Consider the following 13,816-nt stretch of genomic DNA (forward strand, 5'->3'; position numbering starts at 1 on the left):
TAAACAAAATACTAGCAACATGCATTCAAAACCACATCAAGAAAATCATACACCATAAATAGGAAGGGTTCGTTCCAGGGTTGCAAGGCTGGTTCAACATATGAAAATCAATCCATGTAATTCATCATATAAGCAAAACCAAAGACAAAAATCACATGATCATTTCAACAGATGCTGAAAAAGCATTTGATAAAATCCAACATCCATTTATGCTAAAGCACTGCAGAGAACTGGAATAGAAAGAACATACCTCAACATCATAAAGGCAATCTACAGTAGGCCCACAGCCAACATTATATTAAATGGGGAAAAACTTCAAGAATTTTCCCTAAAAACAGAAACATGACAAGGGTGTGCATTATCATCACTTCTCTTCAATATAGTACTTGAGACTCTAGCCAGAGCAATAAGGCAAGAACTCAAACTATCACTATTCGGCCAGGCGTGGTAGGACACACTTGTAATCCCTGTGCTTGGGAAGTGGAGACAGGAGGATCTTGCAGGTTTGAAACCAGCATCACTGGCTTAAGAGACCATGTTTCCAAATAAAAATATAAAAAATAGGTGTCTGGGATTGTAGCCCAGAGGTAGAAGGGTTTAAAGGAACCCCAGTACCACCAAAATACAAAACAAAACAAAACAAAAACAAAAACAAAACAAAACAAAACAAAACAAAAACTATCACTATTTGCAGGTGACATGATACTATACTCCAAAGACCCAACAAACTCAACTAAAAGGCTTATAGAATTGATCAACAAATTCAGTATGATGTCTGGATACAAAATCAATCTTAAAAAAATCAGAAGCTTTTCTGTACACCAAACATAAATCCACTGAAAAAGAAATTCAAAAAACATTTCCACTCAAGATTTCCCACAAAAAATAAAATGCTTAGCAATAAACTTAATCAAGAAGGTAAAAGACCTCTACAAGGAAAATTATAAAACACTGTAAAAAGCATGGTGTGATGGCACACACTTGTAATCTCCGCACTTGGGAGGCTGTCACAGGAGGATTGCGCTTGTTCAAAGCCAGCCTCACTGGCTTAAGAGACCCTGTTTTCAAATAAAAATATAAAAAATAGGTGTCTAGGAGTGTAGCCCGGAGGTAGTTTACAGGAACCCCAGTACCACCAATAAATAAATAAATAAATAAATAAATCACTGAAAAAGAAATCAAAGAAGACCTTAGAAGATGAAAAGATCTTCCATGTTCATGGATAGGCAAAACAAATATCCTCAAAATGGCCATACTTCAAAAAGTGATCTACAGATTCAATGCAATACCTATTAAATTACCAAGGTCATTACTCACAAACACAGAAAAACCAGTTCTTAAATTCATTTGGAACAACAAAACACCCAGAATAGCCAAGTAGTTCTCAGCAACAAAAACCATGCAGAAGGAATCACAATACCTGACATTAAACTATATTACAAAGCCATAAAAATAAATACAGCATGGTACCAGCACAAAATCAGGTACAAAGACCAATGGAGCAGAATAGAAGACTGAGAAACAAATCCACATACTTACAGTCAATTGATTTTTTACAAAGGGGCCAAAAACATAAACTGGAAAAAAACATAGCCTGTTCAACAAATTGTGTTATCAAAGCTGATTAACCATATGCAGGAAAATGGAAATTAATCCCACTTTCTCACCCTGCACAAGAGTCAATTCAAGAAGGAGCAAAGACTTGGAAATTCGACAGAGACCTTGAGTCTCCTTGAAGAGGGCATAGGTCCAACACTGCAACACAGAGGCACAGATAAACACTTTCTCAACAAGACCCCAAAGGCACAACAAACTAAAAGGCAAATCAATACGTGGGTAAGCATGAAACTAAATAGCTTCTGCTCAGCAAAGGAAACTGTCAAGAACCTCAATCGAGAGCCAATAGAATGGGAGAAGATTTTTGCCACCTAGCCCTCCAATAGAGGACTAATATCTAGAATATACAGAGAACTCAAGAAACTCAGCACTAAGAAAACAAATAACCCAATCAAAAAATGGGCAAGTGAATTAAATAGACACTTTACAAAAGAAGAAATTCAAATGGCCAATAAATGCACGGAAAAATGCTCGACATCATTAGCAGTCAAAGAGATGCAAATCAAAACTACCCTGAGATTTCACCTAACTCCAACTAGAATGACAATCATTCAAAACACAAACAACAGATGCTGGCGAGGATGTGGAGAAGTGGGAACTCTAAGACATTGTTGGTGGGATTGCAAATGAGTGCAATCACTTTAAAAAAACAGTATGGAGGATCCTCAGAAGAATGTGGATGAATTTACTGTATGATCTAGCAATACCACTTCTGAGTATCCACCCATAAGAAAGGAAACCGCACTACCAAACAAATGCATACATATCTATATTCATACCTGCACAATTCACTGTTGCAAAATTATGGAACCAGCCAAGATGTCTATCAACAGATGAATGGATTACAAAACTGTGGGATATGTATACAATGAAATTTTACTCAGCCATAATGAAAAACACAATTACATTATTTACAGGGAAATGGATGGAACTGGAGGATGTTACACTACGTGAGAATAGTCAGTCACAAAAATTAAGAAATTAGATGCTCTCCCTAATATGTGAAAACTAGGGAGAAATGCTTAATAGGAGGAACTCTAGATGAAGAAGATCCTATAGATGAGCAAGTAATCGACCTAACTGAGGGGATGGGAGGGGAGAAGAGGGAAATTCTCTAATGCACATAATGTACTTTAACAAACATATCACAGTCAATCACTAAGCCAAACATGAGAAGGAAGGAGGGGGAGAGTATAGGGCAGAAATTGGGTAAGGGCTAATTGGGTGATGTATGCATATATGTCTCTACCATCTTGTATCCCATTAAGATGTATGACTACAGTGCACCAATAAAAATGAAAAATAATAAATATAGAATTAAAAACAGGGCCAAGGATGTGGCTCAGAGGTAGAATGTCCCTGCGTACCATTCCTAGTACCACAAAAAAAACAAACAACATATAAACAATGTAGTAAGAAATCTATAAAATTGGAAAGACTAGAATAAAAAAAATAAGTAAAGAACCAAAAATAATAATAAAATAAATAAAAAGGAAGAAATACCATTAATGTGTTCCAAAAACATGTAGAAAGGTATAAACACATGGACTTGTATTATTTCCAAATTGATAGTGAAGAAGACAGAAAACTTACTTTTATTAATTCCTTAAAAGAATATAAAATACTCAAATGAGCTATGAATTACTTTTTAACTTTTTTAATATTAAAAAATTTTCTCTGAAGCCTTAATTATAAAATATCTTTCTCTTTCATTAGTTTTCATAAAATTTCCTCTGATTTTCCTTTGTCTATGTGAATATATTAAACATTTAATTATTTTCATTACTTTCCTGGCATTTTTATTATTCTCTTTATCACAGCATGTTTCTGAATAAAAGGTTTCATTTATTCATTATATAATTCACAAGAGGGGGAAAGTAGAAAGGGGACAGTAAAAATTGAATTCCATATCTTTTGTTCTGTGCAATCCATTTTTATACTACTTTCAATTTCAAGAAACAGACTTTTTATGTTCAACATTGAGTAGCAATATAAAACATTAAATATTGCAGCTGACCACTATTAAATTTTTTAAAATAAATTTATTATTGAATATACAATAGAAATTAGGACCAATTTCATGAATAGAAAATTCTCATATATAAAAGTTATATTATGTATGCTATAAACCTACATTTTGGTTGCATTCTTGCACCTCAGATATGTCACATTTGAATATCCTTTTGTATATAAGATGATCATATTTTCCATTAGGCACATCTAATACAGTAAAAAAAAATCAGAGTCCTAAAGTAGACTGTATGGAGATGAGAACTAATAATGTCTTTGGAATAGTACTATGCTGTCCATAAAGTATAACTATTTCTCCTATCACACATGAAAAAATTTAATTTAAAGATACAGCACAATGCCACTTTTATAGCCCCCTAAAGGTGTTCATCATAAAACAAAATGATTAAAATGACAAAAAGGTATTTCTTCAATCATTTTACACAACAGTTATAATTTAAGTGGCCAAAACAAACTGAGTTTTTCAAGGAAACAGAAATTGTGGGTGTGAGAAACCAGCTAAAATTTTGCCATCAACCTTTAGGGCTTTGCAACACATTATTACTTAATAATAATAATATACTTTAGTGTGATTTTTCATAGCTTTTAATTGTAATATAAAATACTCAGATGAACTACGAATTACTATTTAACTTTTTTAAATTAAAAACTTTTCTCTGAAGCCTTAATTATAAAATATCTTTCTTCTCTTCATTGAAAAAAGGCTTAATGTGCTTAAGGAATATTAAAAACTCAAAGAGATAAACAGATGGAGACAGAAAGAAGGGATGAAAGAGAGAGAAAGAGAGGAAAGAAAACCAGTGGCACCTGGGAGGACAAACTAAAATTATGTTGCCATTGATGAAACTGAAAATTGTGGCCTGATATTTTGCTCTGAATTTGTAAGGTATAGTGAATAACAATCCTCTTTTGAAGCAATTATATGGTGCAGGAACGCAAGATGTCAGGGAGAAGTGAGCAAGACAAGATTGAGAAGAAACTGCTCTACCAAATATCATCATGGGAAAAAATAAAACACAGTAAAAATGAAAGGGAAATAGGAGCAATAAAGAGGAAGAGCAACTACTGAAATCATTAGAAGGTTGGAAGAGTTAACAAGAAAATGCAAACTAAGTGAATTAGATATTAATAAAGAGTATAAAAGGATTAAAGAGGTTTTGTGGTCATCACAGACAGGAGAAATCCATAGATTTATGAAGAATATCTGAAAATAGAACCATGTAAAAAAAAGACAGCAAATATTGAGATACAAGTCAAGAAATAATTAATGAGATAAAAGGAGACTTGAATCAATATTTTGAGGGAAAGATGAAAACCAAACCAGAAAACATATCCCTGGGCAAAATAACCCAGAGCAGACAACAATAAAATAATACCCTAGTGAGTCACTAGAATTAATTTATAAGTGAAGAATCCTTGAAGTTGGCCAGGCAAAAACAAACAAAAAAACCTCCACAACTCTCTAAATTCTATAGTGCTAGAAGCAAAGTAAACAAATGTAAAATTGTCTTAAAACTGTACTGCCAGTGTAAGGCAAGATAACAAACTTTTGAACATGCAAGAATTCAGAAATATTGCTTCAGAGGGACCTTCCTCAGAAATCTATTAGAAGTGTCTTAGTCAGTTTCCTATGGCTGTAAAAAAATGACTGCAAAAAAATATATTAAAAAATTTAAAAAGGACTTTAATTTTGGCTGAAGGTTTCAGTCCCTGTCAGGCAACCTCAGTGCTTTGGGCTGTGACAAGGTGGGACCTCCAGGAGGACAGCTGCTCACCTAAAGGCAAGGACCCAGGAACAGAATATCACCTGTGAGGCCATTAGCCCACTCTCTTCAGCTAGGTCCCACCTCCCACACATTCTACCCCCTCCCAAAAGTCCATTCAGCTCTAAATCCATTCATGGGCTAATTCTCGGATGAGGTCAGAGCTCTCAAATCCATCTACTTCCCCAAAGTGCCACCTCTGGACATGGCTGCACTGAGGACCAAGCTCGCAACCCATGAGCCTTTAGGGGACATTCCAGCCAACCAAGAGATGATTATAAATGCAGTGATGAAAGAATTGCCCACAATGTAAAACCCATTAAAAGCAGATCCTCCAGGAGAGTGGAAGGGGAGTCCAGGTGTTTGCAGCTCTGTACAGCTGGACTGAGAGATCTTGAAACACCCTCATTCAGAAAGTCCCGGCTAAGAAACTCCTTCATCCCTGAATCACACGAACTTATATAATTCTTGTTTATCAATTTAAGTCATTAAGCCTTAGGGAAACATGTGCTGCAATAACATATAACTAAAAAAAAAAGACTTAAGTATTCAATTTGAAAAGGTTTGCAATATTGGGACATAAGATTTTTTTATTCCCCAAGGGATTTGTTCATACATATCAGAAGAGCAAAGAATATTCAACTCCTTGGGGACAGTGAGCAGGACTTCTCGTGAATCATTCGGGATTGATGTGTTTATAGAAATCAACACTATGCTGAGCCCATGTTAGGAAGCCTGTTGCTGTGAGGGCAGGATGGTGGTGACTACACCAAGGATTACATGACCAGAGCTTGTTAGGACAAAAGGTAAATGAATGTGAGCTGGGCAGGAGCTACATCCAGCCAGGACATAGCCCAGGGTCGTGTGACCATGCAAAACAGGAGAAAGACATAAGCCCAAGAGTAAGATTGGGCTGGATAAGTAAAATTAAGAACTTGAAGAAGAGGTAATATTTGTTTCATTAAGGAACTGCAGGAAAGACGTTCGCAGTGATTAAGGGAATCTCCAAAGAACTCAGAGATGTGCTCTAAGCACAAGTCCCAACTGTGAATATGACTAATAAAATAATAGATCCTCTTTTTTCCTTAGAGCAGATGTAATCTGTAATCACAGCTGGAAGCTGGCTCCACAACTAGAAGCTGGAGGCCTTTGTACAAGCTGAGAAAACCAGGGAAGCAGTTTACCACAGCACCCTTTCCACCCCAAGCCACCAAGCCAAACAGAACTGCTGAAGGGGGTCACTTTCACATCACAAGTTTCAGTTTTGACTATTACACAGGCTCTTATTCTGCAGTAATAAACACCATACAATTATTACCCCAAGAGAAGTTCTATAATTCTAACCTGTACCTTCAGACTCAGAACTGCTACTGACTGCTAACAGTATGAAGGTAGATACGACTCATTCAATCATCACAAGTCACATAGAAAACCAGCTTCCAATATCAAACTGGCATTTAGAAGAGCATACCATACCTGTCCTGCCTTGGTCTCATCCAGGCTGCCCCGAGGAATGTATTTATTAAACAATTTTTAGAACAAATGACAAGATTTAATTAGAATAAAGGTAAAAGATAAAAATATTTTTTGGGGGGTTGAGTACCAAGGATTAAACCCAGGGCTCTATCTACAAGCTACACCTTCAGACTCCTTAAAAAAAAAAAAAAAAAAAAAAAAAAAAATATATATATATATATATATATATATATATATATATATATATATATGGTTTCACTAAATTGCTGAGGGTCTAAGTTGCTAAGCCTGTCCTTGAATCTCTGATTCTCTGTCACAACCTCCTGATTCTCCTGTCACATGTCCCAAGTATTAAGATTATAGTCATGTGCCTCCATGCCCCACTAAACTTAAGGATCTTGATGTATGTTATGGAAAGTACAGCATACTTTAAGAAATGAAAAGTTAGCTTACATGTTTCTACTTTTTACTCTAATGCTGATATTCACTGGGGTAAAATGAAACTTTAAAATTTTATTTATTTATTTATTTATTTATTTATTTATTTATTTATTTATTTATTTTGTGGTACTGGGGTTCCTGGAAGCCCTTCTACCTCCGGGCTATGCTCCCAGACCTATTTTATATTTTTGAAACAGGGTCTCTTACGCCAGCGCGGCTGGCTTCGAACCTGCGCGATCCTCCTGTCTCCGCCTCCCAAGTGCGGGGATTACAAGCGTGCGCCACCACGCCCGGCTAAAATTTTAAATTATAAAAATAAACAAATAAAAAAACAAAAAAACAAAGCCAGGCGTGGTGGCACACATTTGTAATCCTAGTACTTGGGAGTCTGAAACAGGAAGATTGCAATTTTGAGGACAGCCTCAGCAAGCAGTGAGACTCTTATTAACCTAGTGAGACTCTGTTTCTAAATAAAAATAAAATAGGGCTGGGAGTATAGCTCAGAGGTAGAATGCCTCTGGGTTCAATCCCCAGTGCCACAATAAATAAATAAATAAATAAATAAATAAATAAATAAATAAATAAATCTAACAAATGCAGATTTGGCAGTATTACCTCCAAAGATGACTTTCTTGATTACGGAGATGTAGTCTTCGGGCTCCTGCTCTGCTGAGATCTCCCATCTGCTTCCAGAAACATTTAATAACTGATACAGCTGATCTGAACTCTTCATCCCACACAGCAGAGTAACAACACTTTCTGGGGAGTAAAGAACCTCTTCCAGAAACTGACATTTCTTCGGTGTTAGGTCTTTGAGCATGCCATTTGATAATATCAAAAGTTTACATTTGTAAGAGCTTAAGCTTAACAACTTCAAATGCCAAGGAGAGAAATTCTCCAAGCAGTATAATAAGATTGCTTCTCTTTTCACAACACATAAAAATATTTCCCTCAAGTACAGAGCCCATTCAGTAGCATCTTCTTCATATATGATTAGGATGTCTTTTGCATCTCCTGGAAAAAAATGAAAATAATGTATTAGCTTTTTATATTTGAAATGCTAATAGCAGGTTGTATCATTATTAATGTAGATAATTACTCAGATAATTAAATTACTCAGATCATTACATTACTCAGATAATTAAATTTTTAAAAGCAATAACTAGATTAGATATAGAAGATATTTTAACTTGTGGCCTAAAACAAAGTTTGGTATTTTTAAAATAATAAAAGAAAAAAAGATTGAAGAAATTTTGGAATATTGATGTTTAGATAAGATTCAAAAAATAACTCAATATATATGTAATATAAAAACCTAAAGTACTAGCTGGGTGTAGTGGTGCACACCTGTAATCCTTGTATGCTTGAGAGGCTGAGCTAGAAAGATTGCAGGTTTGTGGCCAACCTCAGCAACATAGAGACACTCTTAGCAACCTAGCCAGACGCTGTTTAAAAAATAAAAAAAATAAAATAAAGATGTAGGTGTAGTGTAGTTTACAGGTAGAATGCACTGGGTTTAATCCCTAGCACAAATAAAAGGAAGAAAATGAAAGGAGAAGGAAGAGAAAAGAGAAAGGAATAAAAGAGGAAAGAAAAAGGAGGAGGAAGATGAGGAAGAAGAGGAGGAAGAAGAGAAGGAAAAGGAAAAGGAGAGGGAGGAGAAGGAAGAGAAAACATTAAAATGTATTTAAATATTTATGAAATTTTACAATTTGAAGGATCCTTGAAATAAGAAATATAAAGTGACAAGCCTTATGAATTCATAGTGCAATCATTTTCCAAGAAAAATTATTTAGGAGAGCATAGTTTATGTTCCTTGTGGTTTAATGATTATTGTAAAACCTCTTCATAGGTCAAGGAAAGAAAAGCAAGTCACCCACAGAGGAGCATATTAGGTTGCTAATATTATCATATTAGAAATTATGAAAGCATAATTTCTTCAGAACAATTTCAAGATCAGATTGTCAAAATTATAAGAAAGTTATTACAAAATTAATTTTTATTATGTATGTATATTATAGAACACCATATTTTACAACAATAATAAAGAATACACAAATACTACATGCAGCATTACTGAGTCTAAAGATATACTGCTGAGTAAAAGAAGAGAGTATACTACAGGATTGCTGCTTATATAGTTTTAAGTATAGATACCTGGCATGTATGATACAGACCAGAATATTTGAAGGTGGGTTTAATAAATTAATGCAGGCACTAGGAGTCAGTTGGATTCCTGGAAATATTATCTTTATTTGGGTGAAGGATACATACAAGCATACATGTATCAAAATCAATTTCTGTGTACATCTTAGATTGTGTGTGTGTGTAAACTAGACTCTGCTAAACAAGTACATTAAAGTAAAGTAGCATAAGAAAATTTCAGGATGGAAGCTGTTCAAGAATCACATGGACCAGTAGGGATGTACAAATGATGGATGGTATAGTTTCTGAAGGAGATATTCAGGGTATAAACAAAATCGTAATATTATCACATATACTTAAAAATTTGTGTAAAGATTGTAATTATATAAGTTTGACAGTTCTAATAAAACATTAAAATAAGGATAGGTACATTATCTTTTGCACATTAAATAAAAAAAGTAAACATTAACTCCAGAAAAACTAAGCAAGAAGCTTTAAAGAAAGTAGAATAACTATACACTATTTGGATTAATTGTGTAAATGTATATATAATCATAGTAAGGTTAAAAACAGACTAATCACTTAAAGGCACAAGAGTCAGATGGTCTAGGAGATCTAAATCTGTATCTAAAAATACAATAAACAGAAACCAGTAAATAATAGCTAAATTTACTAAGTCCAGAAATAACTGCACTGATTTATACAATATACAATGTATTCATATATCAAAACATCCTGTAATACTCCATACATATATGCAATTTTAAGCCTTTCTGTATCAGTTAAAATAAATTTAAATTTTAAGGATGTGGTAAGGTTAATATAAATATGGTCTAGAACAATGAATTATAGTTATTATGGTTCTTTTGAGCAGGAGGAGGGTAGAAGATAGCTGGATATTTATCATTGTTTTATATAAAAATACAATTGTAATAAAAATTTAAATGATAGAATATTCAGCCAAAAATAACATAACCAAAGTAAAGCATATAGAAATGTAAAAAGGGTGAGTTGAACACATGTTCACATAGAACATGGACCACATACTAAGGCCATTATGGTCATGCTCCAAAACCCACATGTGAAAAGCCTTGGTAAAATAACAATAATTATAGAACAGGACAAAATGAGGATTCGGGGTAGAGAAAGTAAGGATTAACATCATCTTTCACCTAATATAGTTCTTCCATACTGTCTAAATTTAAAGTGTTGATAGACAAAATGACTTCCTCAATATTTTTGTATCATTTATTTCTGTAAGCGATAATAAAAAGTACTCAGAAAACATTTTACCTGAAAATTAATACATTGGTGAGTTTTACTCAATATTATTTTTGTTTAAAAATACAGAATGTAATATTATTTTTATCTGAACACTCACTCCCTGCCTGTCTATCCAAAATAATTCTATCAGTTGTTAGCAACAGTAGTTTATGGAAATTTTTGAAAGATTGACGATTTTCTCTTTTTCACTGTTCCTTATTGCTTATGTTTTTGTAACAAACTTTTATTATTTTATAAAACAAAATAATCTTTAAAGTCAGTGTATATGGTATTATCATGAACAGTAAGAACAAAATACCAAAATTCTTGTAATCCACAATGGTCCTCTTTCCTCTGGACACAGGGCATATATCTACACCACTAATGTGGCAATGAATACCATAATGTCTTGAGGGCTCTTGTCTTTGTATTGAACTACTGAGTTTATGAATATTTTTCTTTTCTCATTATATAAATATTATCTCTCGGGGCAGATGCTTTATCTTTCAATTCACTGATTCCTACTCAGTGCCTACCATAATTTTGTGAACAAGTATTCAGCAAGTTTTTACTCTATTCATATGTAAAGAATGAGCAAAAAATATCTGGCAAAAATCATATGGAAATTTTACAGGAGTTGTATGTGAATCATCAGTATAGTTCCACTACTATGTGGGTAGCATCTCACTCAACCTGGCTCCTAAACAATTATTTGTTGAACAAGTACAAATAACATGTCAAAATTCAGTATTTTTTATTTTTGAGGAACAATAGAAGAAAACTTTTCTTTATATTGTATACAGCTAGAGTAAGCTGCTTTATGGTTATAAAATTATTGGAGTAAAAATAAACTAACAATTATAAAAACAACAAATACTAAAACCAGGTCTTTCTGTATTTTACATATGCCATTTCACTTAATTCTTAAAATTACCATTAAGTAGACACTAATGTCATTTTTATTTTCAGGATAGTTAAACTGATGTGGAATTAGAATAAACATCCAGTGCCGGCAGTCTACCTTTACATTTAAACTCTAATAGAATGGACACAATAACATTATTTAAAGCATAAAACTAGGCACTTTGAAGTGATACAGGTTATATAAGGTGATAGATAGATAGATAGATAGATAGATAGATAGATAGATAGATAATAGATAGAAGATATATGTGTGTGTGTGTGTGTGTGTGTGTGTGTGTGTGTGTGTGTGTGTGTGTGTTTGCAGGTCTGGGGATGGAACCCAGGGGCATTCAACCTCTGAGATATACTCCCTGCCCTATTTTTTATTCTTTATTTTTAAACAGGGTCTCACTAAGTTATGGAGGGCCTCACTGAGGCTGTCTGTGAACTGCGATCCTCTGGTCTCAGCTTCCCAAATGCTGGGATTACAAGCGTGTAACACCATGCCCAGCTCTATAAGGCAATATTAAATTGCCTATAGTAGCCGTGCGTGGTGGCGCACGCTTGTGATCCCCGCGCTTGGGAGGCAGAGACAGGAGGATCGCGCAGGTTCGAAGCCGGCCACGCGTGCTGGCTTAGGAGACCCTGTTTCCAAATAAAAATGTAAAAATAGGTCTGGGAGTGTAGCCCGGAGGTAGAAGGGCTTCCAGGAACCCTAGTACCACCAAAAAAAAAAAAAAAATTGCCTATAGTACAGCCATAAGTATGTATATGAAGGTTACTGGGAGTCCAGGTTCCTTCCAGGAAAAAGAGAAAGGAAAAAGAAGAAACGATGCCCTTGATGAATACAGTTAATTATGAAGATTTTACTTCTCAGCTCTGAAATTTAATAAATAAAATTATAGGATACCATATGAGGATATATTGAAGTGTAGAGTGACTATTTCCCTGTTATAAGGTTAGGTCTCACAATGAGTTACTAACCATATAAATCAATTCTAGAGACAATCATAACCTGTCTTTCAAAACTTTCCAAGAAAATTTTATAGGTAGTCTTTTCCAATAGTCTAGAGTTACTTTTGCTTATGTTGAAGAGTGAACATTCTGCCAGGTATGGTGGCCCACGCTTGTAATCCCCGCGCTTGGGAGGTGGAGACAGGAGGATCGCGCAGGTTTCAAAGCCAACCTCACTGGCTTAAGAGACCCTGTTTCCAAATAAAATATAAAATAGGTCTGGGAATGTAGACCGGAGGTAGAAGGGTTCCATCCCCAGTGCCACCAAAAAAAAAAAAAGAAAAAGAAAAAGAAAAGTAAATGTCCTTTTTACATTTGCATTTGATTTATACTTTGTCAATAACACCCTGTGTTCCAATTTTCAAATGCCTGAAGACTAGCATTAAATGCAATTGTTTTCCTCTCTACAAATGAATGATTTCAGTCTGTCTTTTAATCTTCTGAATTATTATTTATCAAGATCTTTCCCACACTAGGAATATTGATATTCAGTTAACACACATCACATTATTTAAGCATCATAAAATTGTAGAGAATTGGCCTGGTTATTTTCACTTTACTGATGATCATAATGACCCTCAGAGAGGTTGAGAAAACTGTCAGAGTCACAAAGATGATCACTGGTTTTCATGTCACCTTCCATTCTTTTCATATGAGATTAAGTTGAGTCAAGGTACAAAAATTTAATAGAGTTCTCCCTCCATTTGTTGGCGCTGGAGTCTGAACCCAAAGCCTTGCACATGCTAGGCAAGTGTATAACACTTATCTACATACACAGCCCTTTTTAAATATTTTCTTTGGGGATAGCATCTTGGTAAATAACATAGGCTGGCCTCCAATGAGCAATCCCCCTATCTCCCTAGTAGCTGGGATTATAGTTGTGCACACCCTCTACCCTGACCTCGATATCCTTTTAATAACTAAGTTTCTCTTTTCACTTGCCCTAGAAGATAAAAGCTTATATTTGAGTAATATCTAGGCTATAAACCCAACAATAGTTACCTATGAATTCTCAAGAGTAGCCTAGTAGCCTTGCACTGCACTTTATTGTCTACACTTTAACTAAATCAAGCCTAAATCATTACTCTCTTACTTTAAAAATGGTTATTGTCATTAATATTGGGCAGCTTTTATAGGCTATGAAATGAAGAATAAGTGATGAA

General features: G+C 34.5%; 1 protein-coding gene across 1 annotated transcript in view; it reads right to left on the minus strand.

The window, feature by feature from the left end:
• The window catches only part of BANK1 (B cell scaffold protein with ankyrin repeats 1), a gene marked incomplete at both ends in the record, with an annotated part of 320,108 nt that overhangs the window by 276,273 nt on the left and 30,019 nt on the right, over nt 1-13,816 (minus strand). The window contains one exon of the mRNA XM_080697739.1: nt 7,944-8,342. Within this exon, the coding sequence (XP_080553865.1) occupies nt 7,944-8,342 (399 nt within the window). The remainder of the gene's footprint in view (nt 1-7,943; nt 8,343-13,816) is intronic.

The sequence above is a fragment of the Muscardinus avellanarius genome (assembly GCF_963383645.1).
Source record: "Muscardinus avellanarius genome assembly, chromosome: 6".
Lineage (NCBI taxonomy): Eukaryota > Metazoa > Chordata > Mammalia > Rodentia > Gliridae > Muscardinus > Muscardinus avellanarius.